This window comes from Battus philenor, unplaced genomic scaffold (assembly GCF_028537555.1).
Source record: "Battus philenor isolate CCGP_79_NKW_IND1 unplaced genomic scaffold, ilBatPhil1.0.hap1 SCAF_8, whole genome shotgun sequence".
Taxonomy (NCBI): domain Eukaryota; kingdom Metazoa; phylum Arthropoda; class Insecta; order Lepidoptera; family Papilionidae; genus Battus; species Battus philenor.
In genome coordinates, this window is record NW_027181748.1 from 11,049,512 (window position 1) to 11,066,702 (window position 17,191).

A 17,191-nucleotide genomic window follows, 5' to 3' on the forward strand; every position below is an offset into this window, starting at 1 on the left:
TTTTGTAATATTTCGCGAACGTGAATGGAAATGCATTGTTTTATTTTAATTCCAGGCGTAAAGGGATTATGGCTTGAAATGGCTATTGTGGCCGACCATACAATGTTAAAGTTTCATGGTCAAGAGCGAGTGAAGCATTATATTTTAGCTCTAATGAATATTGTAAGTATGGTTCCATTTGTTATGTCTAAAGAGCTCCAGCTGATAACTCAAGTTTATGTAATACTTTAAAGGTCAGTGCCATTTTCAATGATCCGTCGCTTAATTCGAATATAACTCTCGTCATCAACAATTTGTTCACGTACGAAGAAAAGGATCCAATTATTAAATTCGGAAACGTGAAGAAATCTTTGGAAGGGGCAAATAAATGGAACTACAAACATCTTATGAAGCTGCCTGCAGGTCAGTTATTCTTACTATTTAAATTATTAAAACAAAATTTTAAACAAAATTTTTTTGTGGTTAGTAATTTTGAATCAGTAATTATTTGACACAATACATATCAACATAAATAAAGATTACATATATAATAAAAACACCAAAAACTAATTAAATGTGTATTTATATATATATGTATATATATAAACACACACACACACATATATATATATATATATATATATATATATATATATATATATTACATGTTCTGATAAATTTTAATTGCATGAAGTATATTAACAAACTCAACTGCTTCTTGCTAAAAAATATATGTGAATATATCTTTTTAACACCGTGTTCAGTTCATTAAATTCTTATTACGTTTGGCCAGCGGTCAGAATTTTAAAATCGAATGCGTGAATAATATTAATGCTGATATACATTAGTATACACTTGAAATATTAATACATCCATTTTCCTTAGTCGCATAAATATTTGTCGAACATTCAAAAAACAAATTTATTTCAATTTTTAATTAAGATAACTACCTAAATGAATCGGAGTCAAATACTAATTACGTAATCATGTTAATTATGTTTTTATTAGTCATCATTATATTTTGCTTATGTAAAACAAAATTTTACGCAAAAGATTAATAATTTTGAACATATGTATGTATTTCCATTATTTATTTCTATGTAAAATATGTCTTCTGGGTTCTTGGCAATATTATAATTGTAATAAATTCATTAAGCAATACTTGGTAAGAAAAAACTATTGAAGTGTTAAGTATTTTTAGGTGAAAATAAAATTTGTGGATGTATTGCTCTATAATCTCGCGTAAAGGATATTATAAAAGATTCCGCTTGAGTCGGTTTTAGGATCTCCTCAGATTACGTCGGTTTCGGAAACCCTGAATGTAATTTGTTGTTAAATCCTGGTCAGAACCTATTTTGTAGTGTGAAGGATATTTAAATATTTAAGCATGGGAATTAATAACTCTACGATATTTAAGATATAAAGTGACCAAAACCCGTCTTTCTTTGTACTTCTTTCTACTTCACTTCACATATCAGAGGGTGTTTAGAATCCACGTAGCTTTAAGATGTCATTATAGATGAATTAAATTTGCTTCTAGTTTCTATTAAACTGGGCTCTTCTGGCGTTACTGTCATAACTTACACAAGTGGTTATTGTAAATGATACTATGTGAATTATTACATAATTAAATACATGCATACATTCCTGCCCTTCTGTATGAAGAGTAAGTTAGAGTAGCTGATAATTTTATGTAGCAATATCTTGAGGGGTATCTAACATTTTATCTTTCATATGGGTCAATATTATGATCAATATATATTTGACATGTACTCTACGTGAAAGATACGAGTGGTGTTGGCTACACTGTTTATCTGATGACAAATGATGTACCAGCGCAATACTGTTTAACCATGTCATCTAGACGAACAAAATTTTAGTTCATGTTATTGATTTCATTCACAAAAATTGCGTTTGAAATAATATTCGAACAATCGCATTTAAACTAATAATAAACTATTATATATATATATATATATATATAGTCTCGGTAGTCCCACCTAGGTTTGTTACATGAAAAGTCTTCCTATGGGAGACACAATGGGGCCGTTAAAATTGCTTAGAAGAGCGCTTCATTGAAATCTCATTGAGCTGCCTTAAAATGACAGCCTACAGATTGCGGCAACAAGGGTTCAGAACGCGCCCTAACCTGAGAAGAGCCTACAGCAAACTTAGAAGTTTTTCTGTCCTCATCATATTTGCTTTCTTCGTAGATTTTAAATAGGTCAGGTTGGAGGCGGCCTGTATCTTGTATCTTCGGACATACATAATATCTTTAATACTGTAGAAAACAATTTATTCTTGTGCTTTATCACCGCTTAAAAAACGGGATCCACCGCTGCGAGCGTTGATGCCGCAATGACGGAATGGCCTATACTCTCTCCGTCATGCCGCGCGTATACCTAAGGCGCAGAAAAGCGGTTTCGGTAGCACAATAAAATCAATTGGACGCAAGGGCTCTGGAGAAGAATCAAAATAATTTCAAGAATAAGAAAAATTAACAAATTTTACTACCTCATAAATATGGTTTGAGGAGTGATACTTAAAAGGCTTATTTCTGTCCAACAGGTAGTACAGGGTGGGATGCTACCATTTGGTTGACTAGAGCGCCGTTGGGCGGGCCTTCCGGTTTCGCTTCCGTTGGAGGCATCTGCACTCGGACACGGTCTGCTGCTATCGACAGGGACGAAGGTCTCACGAGCGCATTCGTCATCGCGCACGAACTTGGACACCTGCAAGTACCCAATGTTTTGAATTTAGTATTGTTCTGATAGCTACACTTTACTTTCCACGAAATACTTATCCGTGTGTGTATTTTTATTTAGGTTATACGAAATCCTATTACATTTGTTATTAAAAGTTTTAAATCATGATAAGTCTCGTCTTTTTAGAGATTTATAAGAAACAAATAAAAAAGTAACACACTGAGAATCTTATTCCAATAGCTTTTTACCTTTTAACTAAAAAATCCAACTAGAAAACAAAAAATTTAGATATTTACTCTTAAAGGTCTTCAGAAAGTATAAATTATCCGTATGATTCCAAAAATTTGAACTGAAGAGTACGTTTGCTAACAATGAGAAAAATTATATTTCTCATCATCATCATATTCATATCAGCCGACAGACACCCACTGTAAGGCATAGGCCTCCTCCAAAGATCGCCACAATAAAAAGTCTCGCGTTGCCCGCATCCGGCGGCTTCCTTCGACCTTCACTGTGTCTTCGGCCCACCTAATGAGAGGCCTACCCACGCCGCGCCTACTGGCTCGTGGTCCCCCTCGTGAACTTTTCGGCTCCAACAATCAATTTATTAGGTAAGCTATTGTATAAATTAACACTTTTAAAATAATATGTTAATTTTTGCTTTATCTTTATTATGATTTAAATAATTTTAATTTGAGAGATAATAATTGAATTACTAAAAAGTAGGTCGCAAAGACCATAACACATCAACGTGGTGTTCGCGAGGAGAATCACTTAGTTGAAATTATTTTTCGTGCAAGTAATGACAATTTTTTTAAAATATGTTGATTGTTAATAAGTGAAATAATTATTTAACACCTATCACATTTTGAGGTAATTATGAAACGAGTAGACCGGTTTTGTTAGTATTTATTAAAAATAATGAATTTAGCATTAACTACAATCCTTTGCAACAATGGCACGCAAAATTGTTAAGGAAATACGTCTATGCACGTTTCACTGTATTCAAACATATTTAGTAGCAGAAATCTTCACAGAGTATTTAGATTCTACAAGCGGAACTCTTTGTTTTCATTTCACTAGTGACGTACAAATAATTCAAAGCTTGAAATAACTCAAAGCATCCAGTATTTTAAAGTTAACAAAGAGATTGGAAGGAACCGGGAATTCGCTTCGTAGATTTCATATAAAAACATACTATTGGATTCCTTGCCTAGTTAATATAATTTAAATGCCAAACAAAAGTTTATGAAATTTTTAAATAATATGCTATTAAATCTTTGGTTTATAAAGCCACTACATAAAAATATGCGAATTAAAAATCTTCTTCATTTTGACCTGTTGGCGAATACTTCTACATTTATTATATCCCTACGAATGTTGCGGAAACCAGCCGGCAGAAACAAAATGTATTTCTTTCTGAATAATATGTATGAACGTCAATATAAAAATGAAAATTAAGAGAACGAGCGCATTTTACATTCGGATTTAAAAAGGGAACAGTACGTTGACGTATGTCATTGACATTAGCAACTGTCACAAAAGTAAAGCTTTTTTATTGCAAAATAAACCATAAAACATTTTACGGTCCTATTCATTACAAAGCACAACCTAAAATTACACTGCTCTCTGTTCGAGTGAATGGCTCTTTAATTATGGGCTTCTCACAAATTGCTCTGCATATAATCATGTTGTTATGTAATCAGTACCAGAAAAGAATTTATAGAGATTGATGTGCGGTAATCGGGGAGAACCGAAAAGAGCACTGGTCTCACTTTAGTATCAACGGGTAACAGATTACAGGCATAAGCTATTTCTGGGTCGATTGATTCAAGCCAAGTAATGTCGACATGCAAGGTTATACAGATTTGTGTGTTCAAATCTTATGTTACATTGCTCTAGATGTGTGTACCTATCGACATTGCAAGTTTACATTCACTGATGTTTTATTGACTTCGATCGAAAGCAATTGGTTTTGTGGATATATTCGCATCGCTTGCTTTTGATATTGCGAATAGTGTCGAGAAAATGTTTATTTAGACTATTTTATGAGATATATTGCTGTTTTCATTTTGTGCCGCCTTTTTACCGTCCGTTCGTTTTAACGTATTCGTATTAATGTAGTCTGTGTTTCATAAACACAAGTATTTGATATAATAATGCACATCTACGATTTAAAGATCATTTCGAAGCGTATTTTCAGCAAAAAATTTGCAACGGACAAATTTGCAATTTAAGGACTGCGAACGTATTCATTATATGATAAAAATATAAACTAAATTTGTTTGTGCTTAATAGATTCATAGCTAATTGATAATTGTTAAATAAAAGTCAATGTGTAGAGCTTAAAGCTATAAAGATCATTATCCAACGTAGAAATACTACAACAAAGAATAAAAAATTGATGATACACTAAGTTTGTAGTGGTTTCGTGTTGAACAGTGATGAAAATAGAACTAAATAATGCTATAGGAGCTATATTAACAGTCTCACGTCTTTTAATTTAGAATTATAATTATCAATACGTCAATCTTGACAAAATTGAGTTGAAATGTTTCTGAATTGACCTTCAATAATATACCTCGTCGTTAAACGAATACATTTTTAAAAGTAATTAAAATTGTAACCTTATGAGACAGAGGAGTAATTTATTTATTCGTTCAGGTCAATGCTAATATTATTTCAAGTTCAGGCCGCAACATGACCTTTTGACGAGAATTGTGTGCTCTGTAAATGTGTTTTTGCTGCGGTCATCTGTCATCGGCTTAAACAAGGGTCTCCGCGGACAAAAACGAATTACGTCCCGAGTCTGTGGTAATTGCGCGCTTTGTGATATTTTTAGTTTCACTACATTATTAAGAAGATAGACAGAAAACCAAATTCGGGGCAAAAGTTTTTTGTAATTAGGTAGTTTAATTTAAATTAATCTAGACAAGGGAGATAAAAATTTACACACGTTTATTACAGTTCCCTTACATTAAATTTTATGTTCGACATTATCTCCGTGTAGAGGAGAAAATGTTTAAAAAGAAATCAAAAATCGAGTATAACCACATAGGTCTCGCGACTCAGCGATGAGCCATCTCTCACTGAACCAATCAAGTCATGGGGTACATTTGTGACCTAATATGTAGGCTCATCTGAAATGTTTCCAAAAAGCCATATATTGTAACTATTAAATACAACATATATAGAAGTAAGCCGCGAATCTCTTTTACACAATTGGACGGCGTGTCTTTCAAATATAATGAAAACGGAAGTTTTGAGGAACACGAAGCCTTTTGCTATATCGCTAGAACTAGAACGTAAAAGTCACCTATTTTTATTTTATGTGTTAATAAAATAAAAAAAAAACAGCAATTGGTATACGTGAGCATGTAAATCTCCTTTCCTGATTCTCTGATTTCCTAATTTTGGTTCGGCATCATTGGATAGTACTATATTAGGCTCACCGGGGGGCCGTAAAGTATACAATGTGTTTAATTATGAATTTATGATTTTTGTTATTTATTTAATTTAATGTGAAAATACGGAAAAGAATCGTACACCTAAATCTATTTGCGGTACAGCAGCCTGAGTCACTATTTACACTCGAACAAAAATAACACGCGACTATACTATTTTGTTCAAATAAGTACCAAAGAAACACAAAACTCGGTCGCGTTTGCCGTAGGAAAACATACGCTAACAGCAGCCAAGGATATAAAACTTCAAATGAATTATGATCTATGTGTGAAGCTTATCTCAACAACCTAAATGTAAACTAAAACTAATAAACAAGTGATAAAATGCGCTCTTAACTAGTACAAACAAATTCTTTGATCACATTTACCGTAGTGATGTAAACTAAATTGGGTCATATAGTTAAAAAAGAATTATGAAGAGAAAAATTAATTGACACTTCCTTAATTTCGAGTAATGTATTGATGTACATCAAAAGATCTAATTTTGTGAAGAAACTATAAATATACAAGCGTGGCAAGATGGAATATTTTTCAAAATTATTGTGGAGATTATTATAAGCCTTGGTCAATAACGAAATTAAAATAAATTATAAGTCGTTGTAAAGATTTTTGCAGTACGAAAAACATTTAGGTTTGTTTAAAAAATTTCAAATATGTATGTTTTATCAAAATCAATTTTTAATTCACACCCCGATTGGCTACTAAGTTTAATCATATGACGTATTATAAAGGTATACAGAAATTACTAAGCATATAACACCATAAGCCGATGTATTCACAAACTATAACACATTGCTAACACCGCGGGTGTACCAAAGTAAACAGCCACTTTGAACTGGAACCGCTATACTACTGTAAGGAATATTTTAAAATATGATCTATTTATAGATATTAAAAATCATCCAGATACAAATCATATTACCGAAGGGAATTTTGGAATTTTTAACAAAACAATAAAGCACTTTTGCACATAAAAATAAAGACAAATGTTTTTTTCACGTGTTTGTAAAAACGTTTGTTAAAAGTGTGAGTGATTTAAAAGAAAATAAGTTACTTTTAATTATTTCGTTATGGTATATGGATCAAATTTTCGTAGCATTTCATTGCGCCTTTGTGAGTTCACACAAGCAATTGGCTTCGTTTACTGTGCTTAATTAATTCGTCAAAAGGAGCTCTCGTATGAAGGGTCTGGTAAATTAATCTTTATTATTTTCATTTTATGTTCACAAACCTTCGTGCGGCCTAATAAGATTAAGTTGTACATTACGTGTAATATACTTAGTCTTTAATGAAAATATTACATGATTGATTACGTCATACAGGCTAGGCTACAGGAGGTCTTAAGTAAATATAGATAATAGAAATATAAAATAAGGTTATCATGTTGAAAATTAACGATTTACTGCTTAATAATAATTGAACGGTTAGCCTCCGTTATGTAAACAATAACACAATAATTGCAGATAATATTCACAGATTTTAATTGTATTTTTCGTATTTAAAATAATTATTTTTCAACTATCATTAATAATATTTTATTAATTATTTTTGGATATCTATCGATAAAGCTTTTTACAAACATTACAAATGGCTACAAAAATCAAAGCGATTTATGAAAAATTTTGACGGACGTATAATGTCGTCAATTATAGGACGAAATTTCAGAAACGTGTTGGTAATAAGTGACAAGTACTGGCCTGAAAATCAATTTGAATGACCATCGAGAGGACTGTTGATATAAAACAATTCAAATATAATAATAGTGTTTAAAATGCGATCAATATATCAAAAATAGAATTCTTAATATTTAAAAGATGACGAGAACATATTTGATATATTGTGGACGGCCTAAAGGCTTTCGTACATTCTATTCTTTGATGAGAAATGTAATAAATTCGCTGTAACTATTGAAGATGATAGTATGATTTTCATTGCAACTGGTAGCGGGTTAGGATCTGGAATTAAAGGTCAGCCTGGTTACTTTTTTATTTTGTATGGGTACTAGAGTCTTCATTAATTACAAAAGGTTAGTTTTCCGTTAAGACAATCGTAATTTATACCGTTTTTAATAGCAAACCTTAAAAAGACTCGACTGCAATATGATGTTTTGAAATAGAATAAGTTTGAAAGTACGTTTAAAGTTAATAATTTGAAATGATTATGATGAAATTTAAATTCACGGCTAACTTCAACAAATTTCTGATTTAGGCGAAGAGAATGCAAATTCAATAGTACAAACAAATTTAGTTTTGCTTGATCCTTGTTTCAAGGACGTCCCTTATCCTCGAGTGAATGGATTTGTCTTAAAACTTAATTAAGGCTATTCCCTCGTTAAGCGGCGAATCAAATTCTAAATTTAATTTTAACCCATCCTTAAATCGTACCCAGTGGTTTTACTTAGGTATTGGCATTTGCTATTATATGCCGAGCTCACTTTGTCTTTTGATAATATTTTAACGAATCGAGTTCATTGCTTGTGGTGAAAACCTTTTATAATTTATTTACTTTATTATTACGAAGCTAATAATATTTTTAATAGTTAGGATTAAATGGGATAGGAAATTAGAATCCTAATGTAGGATTCTATTTATCAAGTTCAAAGAAAAGTGCTCCTCGCAGACGATATTTCGCGGAATTCTACTCATATTGGTGACACATTATTTAACGTTTGGTGGTATGATATTCTTTTTTAAAAACAACTTGACGCTTAATTAGAGTATGTTTATAAAATAAGTTTTGTTTGCTAGAAAAATTTAATGATTAAATATTTAAATTTTATTTCTTTTAACAATTTAATATCTTTTCACGAGCCGGTGGACGTGACGTGGGTATGTCTTCGAATAGGTGGACCAACAACATAGTCTAGATCGAACGGTTCTCGAGAGACGACCACAGACCGGAAGACGAGTTCATGCCCTACACTAGGTGGACCAATGACATAGTGAAGGTCACAGGAAGCCGTTGGATTCGCACGGCGCATAACCGGTCATCGTGATGATTTATGGGGAGGGCTATGACTTGCAGCTGGGGGTCTAACGGCTGTGATGATGATGATTAATCTTTTTATCACAAGCATGTAAAAGCTTATTGTTTTTAAACATATATAATAAAAAATGCTACTGTATAACCAGTTCATGTTATACGGAGAGTTTTTTTTAGCTTACTAAAAGACTACAGAAATGAGATGTGAGTGGAACTAATTACAAGCGTTTCGGTTGTTACGAATTTATATGAGGCAGTCATCAAAGCGACCGCACCACTTAAGGAAGGAGTCCGTCATATTTAGTTCGAAAGATAATGGTGTCATGCGTCGCGGGGCCACGATCTCTCACACAGAGAGAATTAGTTTATTAGTACATATAGGTAATGGCTAACTCTAGCTAACGATGTGAGAATATTTTTGTTCAAAAATTATTGAAATTTTTATTGGTAAAAACTAATTGATGACCTTTTTATTTATTGTAGTCATTACCAAAGCTTCTGTTCTTTAAGCAGAACAAATTCGATATATAATATTAGTTCCATTACTGCCGACTAATGATTTATTACAAGTTGAGATAACCCGTTATTTATTATATACATGGAAAAATAAAATGCTGTTTTAATCCATTGTTATCATATTTGCTTCAACAATCTATTTTACTTACTTGAAATCAATCAGTTTTTGCTAAAAGCGTGTTGTGATAGTTCATTTTTAAAATAGTCACCGTACATTTAAAGCAAATCTAGAGGACCATTACATTGAATGGTCATAAAAATATCATAATTAATTTATATTAACATCGATACTTAACAACGTTCGAATGGCTGACAAAAAATAATCATATGTAGATATGAGAATCTTGTGTAATTAGTGGAATAGAGAGTTTTTATTGAATTATCTAAACTCACTTTACAATTTCTAGCGGCGAGACGAATTTTCTATAAAAAGAGTTTGTGAGAGACTTTATTGATAACTGGCGACAACGTTTAGAACTGTATTAAAACCAATGGATATCATTTTGATCGAATTTCGTGTATTTTATTGTAATTATATAAATATAAACTGGCACATTTTACAGTAATTAATGTTTTTTGTAATAGAAATAAAAATAAGAAAAAGTTTAGAAAAAGTATTTTTGCGTGTAATAATATTTATGCTTAGACTAAGTATATTGTGTTTTCTCCATAGTTTGGGCCTGACACACGACGGCGAGGAACAATGTCTGTCCGAGTCGCAGCGCGGCTCTGTAATGGCACCTACGGTTCTCGCTACGTTGCATCACTTCGCATGGTCCTCCTGCTCCAAAGAACAATTTCACGCTAAGTCCAAGTTGGTTTCTTTTTATTTTATCTTAGTTACCTGACGTTTAAGCAACTGCATAAGTTTCGTTTTTATTAATATTTTTAAGGTGCCACTGGGGCCTTTGACAGGCCACCAACATGGTCGACAAACAACTTTATTGAGGTTGTTTGAAGACACTGGATATAGTCCGCTTCCAACTGGTACTATTGGAATTCTATGGGGGGTTGGGGCTATATCCAGGAATGGACGTTCTCAATCTGAAAGGATGACTTTGAAAGCACTTTATACATATGTATATGTCTGCACTTGAATGTATACTTTGTATGTATAGTTTACGTGTATATATTTTTGCTACACTAAGTAATCTGTTATACATTAATATTACTAAAAAAATGTTAATAATAAACGTTGATTGTACGGCGTTTCGATATTCATTCTTAAATTTAAAAATTTCTATTTAGTTAAAGCGATTCTTAATGATGTAAAACTCGAGAACCTTGACTATATCGATAATTTTTATGTTCAGAAAATGGTGGTGCTTACACGAACGAAGTCAAGATAAAGGCGTCGAGTTAGGAGGCGCTAAAGAATTATCGCAATACGTGTTTACAATGGACGAACAATGTCGAACAGAATTCGGTGAAGGGTATGTAACATATAATAATTAGTAAACAAAAATATCGCTTATGTATTAATGCTATCGCATCAGAAGTTACGCTAATGCGCCGATAAAGAGCAATCCTGTTATTCGTACTCGCAATCAGCTATCTTTTAGATTTCTTTCCCTCTCGTGCGCCGTGGCGCCCGAATGCTTTTTTTTATTAAATCTAATCTGTATCGCTAGTATATCTTTTACAATATTTTTTTTCGCTTTTACTAAGTGCAGACAGTTGGGAGAGAGTTGCCGCTATTTGATACGGATCTTTCTTCTCCCAGCTGCGAAGCACGACAGCGTTTTATAATTTTTACAATTTTTCTTACATAATTTTCTCTTTTGGGTAAATACAGCTAAAATTTAAATATATTAACAATAAAATTTGTAAGTTTTACTCAATTATATATTAGTTGGTACATTATTTTATTTCAAGTCGCTCCCCAAGCGCTACAGACCATTAAATGCCTTGCGATTTAGGACAATGTGCCAGGCCAACTCATCAAAAGATTCTGCAGTAGATTTTTTCTTGAGAAGATCCGGTAAGTTGAACGGAGGAGTATTTCGGAGGAGTAGGAAGAGTAAGGTTTTCACATAAGGTCACGTGGTTACGTCTTTGGTGCCGGAATGCTAAACGGGTAATATCGACAAGAGACCGACCATGCCGAGGTCCACTTGTGGGAGCCTTTGTGCTTATTCACTCCTTTAAGGGTCCGTGATTTACAATTTGTAGTACCACTGGTGAGGTTACAAACGGGTTTACTCCAATCCGTTGAAGCCATAGTATATAGATGAGAGAAATAAACTCAATCGGTGATTAGTTTAAATGTCTTACCTTAATATAGTGCAAGTATTCGTTCTTTCGACCAAAAAAACAAAAACTAGATAAAAATATTACAGATCACACCTGTAATAAATGTTAACTATTATTTAAAACAGTTTTATTTAGTTCAGTTAAAAATATTTCGGAACGATTTTAGTTAATTTTATTTAATATAATATACAAGAGACGAAGCAATCTGTGGAATATTTCGACGATCGCCAAAAATTGTATCTTCAAATCATTATTTGGCTCCACACATATAAACGCACTGCAATGACCTCGACTTATATGATCTAGCAAGAAAAACCTACAATGGATACTTAACTGAGGCAAATTTCCTACTCAAAGATATAATACTGGAAACCCAGTTTAATGATAAAAATCAACGCATATCTAAAAAAGTATAGAAATGATAGTGAGATGTAACGACTAATATCTATAAAACTACAATTTGGTAGAGTCAAAGATTATTGTAGATCTAAATTTTCACACAAATATAAAAACAAAACATTAAACCTTAAAAAATAAATAACTCGTTTTTTTTTAATTTTAAAGATATTGTTTAATTTATTACATAAAAATTTACAATGTCCACTTAACAAATATAATCTATGTACATGTAATAAATATTTCGCCTTAAAATATGTTATTTGAAATTATAAATAAGCATTTAATTTCCAAAATTAGTTCTTATGCATTTCTCTCAACACCGCGAACGTTCCTTATCATAAATATTGATATGCAACTTCCTGTTGATATTATACAATGAGGTTATTTCCAATGATTTATCATTTCAAGTATATGTAATTTTGTTGGTGATTCGTTCTAGCAGAATGTTATTCAAAATTTAACTAGTTTGCCTTTAGTAATTTAAGCATATTAATGAGGAATTGGTAATAAAAAAAAATAAAAACATCAACTAATGCAAACTTTTCAATCACATTTATTTTTATTAACATTAATTACGAAAACTCTCATATATGATTAACAAGATGAAGCTATAATTGTTGTACGAATAAGTGCGGTTTAATAACTCATAAAATTATACATACATTGCTTGTATATTGGGCAGAAATTAGCTGCTTCTGCATCTTTAAAATCCTAATGTTAAAGAACGCCTTAACATAGAATGGTTGCCATTTTTAAAAATTCCGAACCACTTACCATGTAAACTTTTTTGTATTAAATAATCTGTTATAATTACTGTAATACAGGTTTTAGAGCTATATTTAGTTAATTTTCTGTAATAATGAAGCTGTTTTCTATAGCCTGAAAAGTTTTTCAATGGTTGTAAACGTTGACCTGAGTTCATTTACGTAAAAAAAAAAAACTATTTCGTATGTACTAATTTCATCCACATTGTTTCCATAAATATATTACATATACGAGATGATTTAACGTTAAATACTTAACTTATAATAGAGTTAATTGAAAATTAGTGAAAATTTCTTTACAATAAATGAGTCATATCAAATTTTAGTCGGTAAGAAAGGCCTGATAAAGCGGTTTTTTTACTAGCCCTCTAACTCTTAAACAGATTAACCAGGTAAAGCGTTAACAAATTTGCTTAACAATATAGTTATGAATAATCTTTACAAAGTAGGATAAAGATAAACGTACGCTACCAGTAACCATGTTATCACAAAACATGTGCATGTGTCCATCTCAATAAATGTTGCCAAATACAGTGAAACCCGTCGCGAGGCGACATTTACAGCCGAGATTTTTCCGATAATCCATTTACCTATAATGAAATCCTCCCGCGCTCGTCGTCTCTGGAGCGAATTGTTACATATATTACTGCTTAAACCATTGTGTTTTTATTCCATAGACAATAAACTTTATTTATAACTTTACATAAATTAATCAAATGCAAAAATTGCGACGTTATTTTTTGCTTTGCTTAAAGTAGTCGGTTGGCCTTTTACGACAATAAAATTAACACAGCAATTTATCGTAGCATTTGGAGACTGATGAAGTTTTTACAAATTTAATGTTACTTATTATTAATGTATTTAATTTGAATGCTTTTAACATATCCTCAAGGTCTTTTATTATAAAAGTTATTTAGCTTTTCGTATGATATCATCAAGTAAATAATTAGGAAATTGAAGTGATCATTTGACATCCATATGTAATATTTAATCATGGATCATCCTAAAGTTTGTCAGGTGGTATATGATTGATTTATCATATATATTTGTCGTCGTAAGCCGAACCTTTAACTATATTTACATAATGTACTATGAATTATTCACGTTTCCCAGACATAAATCATAATTAAATATTGTGTAGTTTATAAATCAATAGTGACAATGTAGCTAGTGACTTAAAAACATATCTTTTATTTGTTTATTGACACACAACAACATCAAATAAACACAAATTATTAATAACACAATCAATAATAACTAAATGCATAATATTTATTATTATTGAATGAATGTGTTATATAGACTATACATTAACAATAAAAAGTTTCTTAAAAATAAACATTTACTCTAAAACCGAACTTTATGTATCCATTTTGTTACATATAAGATAGCGGTGAATAGTTAAAAATAATACCTAAATTATAGTTTTCTGTTGAAACTTTGAAACGTAAGTTAGTATCAGCTTAATGGTGTCTTTTCGTAGACCTTTTTGTAAATGGTTTACCTTGTCAGATTTTAAGTACATATTAGGTGGACCGGAAAGCAATGTCGTTTCTATCGACATATTTTACAGAAAAACTGATTGATTTTTACAGCTCCGGCATTGAAAATTTGTGTGCTAGACGGCAAAAGGTTGTTGATAATGAAAGTGTAATATATTGTTGATTAGAAATAAAAGTGTAGTCGTGTGAATTTAACGTAAGACAGCGACATTACTTTCCGGTTCCCCTTATATTAGAAATATTAGTAAAGTCTTGCTGGCGTTGTTATTTTATAAAGAGAGGTTATTCGGTGTACAACAATGTAAGCTTGTTACACAAACCTTGACCAACTATGCTCGGTCCCTATACATATAAGGATCACTATTAAACCCCTTTATACGGAAGTGGATTCGATTGTTTGGCAACAACATGAGTCATGGTAATTCGGGCTGGGCCCCGTTCCTGTAATTTGTGTTTAATTATCCCAAACAAAAGACTCAGATTGTTATATGAAATTGTATGGTACAGCACAGTTTAAACAATAAAGACAATTTGTTATACGCTTGAATTGTTTATAGTATATTATATATATATGATAGTAGAAAATAAAAATGAAAAGGACAGTGAAAAAAGTTAATAACACAAAAAACGACCATGTCTTTTCCAAATATAGGTAGACGAGAGGTCCCCAATAGTGGGGGCCATTAAAAAAAATAAAAAGAATTGTTTATAGTCGATCCTGGTATGTTCATTGTCTTATAATAAATGAAAAGATGGTATAGTGTCTTACTTGCGTTCACTTATGTGGATTTGGCCCACGGAATTCTAATACGACCAGCTGGAAATGGCCAGCACTCGACGTCTTCTGAAGACCTGAACTTGGTCGTCTATCCACCTTGTGAGTGGAAGTCCTACGCTGCTGCGCTTGGCAGACCGTGGTCTTAAAAACCTTAAGATCCCAGAAGCTATATGTTCTACGCGCTGTATGGCTTTCCCACTGCCATTTCTATTCGAAAATAACCTCGTTTTTCATTCGATGTTGTAATCGTGTGTTAATATTGATTTTTATTTATTACAATTAAAACCACTGTAGTTTTTGTTTTGCAAGTAATAAGCAAGAAAAGGTCTCAAGTTTTTATGTCTCTGGGCTAATAAGACATTGAACGATATTGCAAAAGCGAACAATGTTGTGCACACAGGTTTTACATTACAGAATCACATCGCGATAATTTTTAGAAAAACATCAAGCGATATACAGGGTAATTGGTTACAAAAGTAAAATCCTTAAAGTGGTAAATATATTATACATTTGTCAGTAAAAATCTTTAAAGCTTTTACTCTATTTTCTAATCACCATGGATGAAATGACCACTCTGAAATATGTAACATCAATTTATTTTTTCGATTTCGATTCAACAGGCCAATAACTTGATGCAGTACAAAATCGGCAAGGACAGATAGTAAACATTAATTAATTTAAATATGTAGTAAACACAATTAGAAAACGCTTTTTTTACTATATCATTATTACGTTATTTATTGCTTCTGGAGCCTTTTATTTTTAGATGGAGCGTAGCATACATCAATTATCAGCAAATGAGCTATACATTCAAAGCTTTTACAAATATTCACTTCGATTATTTTCATTCAGGTTTTCTATGTGCAAGACGGTAAAGCTGCGACCGATTTGCGCAAGACTGTGGTGTGCTCATCGCAGCATGCCACACGTGTGTCGCTCCAAGCGGGCGCCGCCTCTAGAAGGCACACCGTGCGGCACTAATCGGGTAAGTCTGTTTAATATTTTTTTCTTGCAATAATTGCACCCAACGAGCTCTTCACGTTACCCCGGTGACATAAGTTCGAGTAAGAATGAGCATGTTACATATGCGTATTAAGGCTCGGCGAGCTAATTCGCCCATCTAAATTTTAAAATCGCGTAGCATGTTCATCAGCGATTTAACCCGTTTTACATTATGCTCATAGCCCGTCTCCACTCGCACTTTTGGCAGTACACCGAGCAGTGAGTCGGCATTATTTTAAGGATTCGAAACAGTTGCTTTTGTGTTATAAGCAATTTTTAATTAAAAATTTATTCAAAAATCATTGAACTATTTACTATACAAACGTGTGGATCAGGTCAACGTAAAGCCCCGTTAAAAATAAATTAGACACAAATGTTAAAACATACATACTCTAATTGATTATACCCTCATATCCTTTATGAATACATAAGTAATAGTAAGAAATTAACTCTTTTTATTCAATTATTTATTCAATGACTAAATACTTTAAAATTTTGAATGGAATTTAATTTTGAAATATTAAATTAATTAAGTAAAAAATTAAATACCTAAACTCTATCGAGTAAAGAAGTAATGTTTTCAAAATAAAAAAAAATTGTATAATTTATTAGTTGAATATAAATATAAGTACTGAGTGTTTTTTTTTTTTCAATTCGGGAGTATGTGATAGTTTTTTGTATATGCCCTAAACTGCCCTTTCCATCATGTCTATCATTTCCATCAAAATGTCGTGGTAGAAATCGCCTTGAGCGATATGACCGCCTTTTATGCTACCGCAACCAAAATTAATGAAACCTTATTTTCTTATGATAATAATTTATATTTTTGTGCTACATGTCCTACTAG

The 17,191-nt window shown here is 31.9% G+C and overlaps 1 protein-coding gene across 1 annotated transcript in view; it reads left to right on the forward strand.

Moving 5' to 3' along the window:
* Positions 1-17,191, forward strand: part of LOC137931544 (A disintegrin and metalloproteinase with thrombospondin motifs 1-like) — a 36,462-nt gene that overhangs the window by 587 nt on the left and 18,684 nt on the right. Inside the window, exons 2-7 of the mRNA XM_068774970.1 lie at positions 56-162; positions 234-402; positions 2,548-2,713; positions 10,320-10,460; positions 10,960-11,079; positions 16,195-16,327. Coding sequence (XP_068631071.1) covers positions 56-162; positions 234-402; positions 2,548-2,713; positions 10,320-10,460; positions 10,960-11,079; positions 16,195-16,327 — 836 coding nt within the window. The remainder of the gene's footprint in view (positions 1-55; positions 163-233; positions 403-2,547; positions 2,714-10,319; positions 10,461-10,959; positions 11,080-16,194; positions 16,328-17,191) is intronic.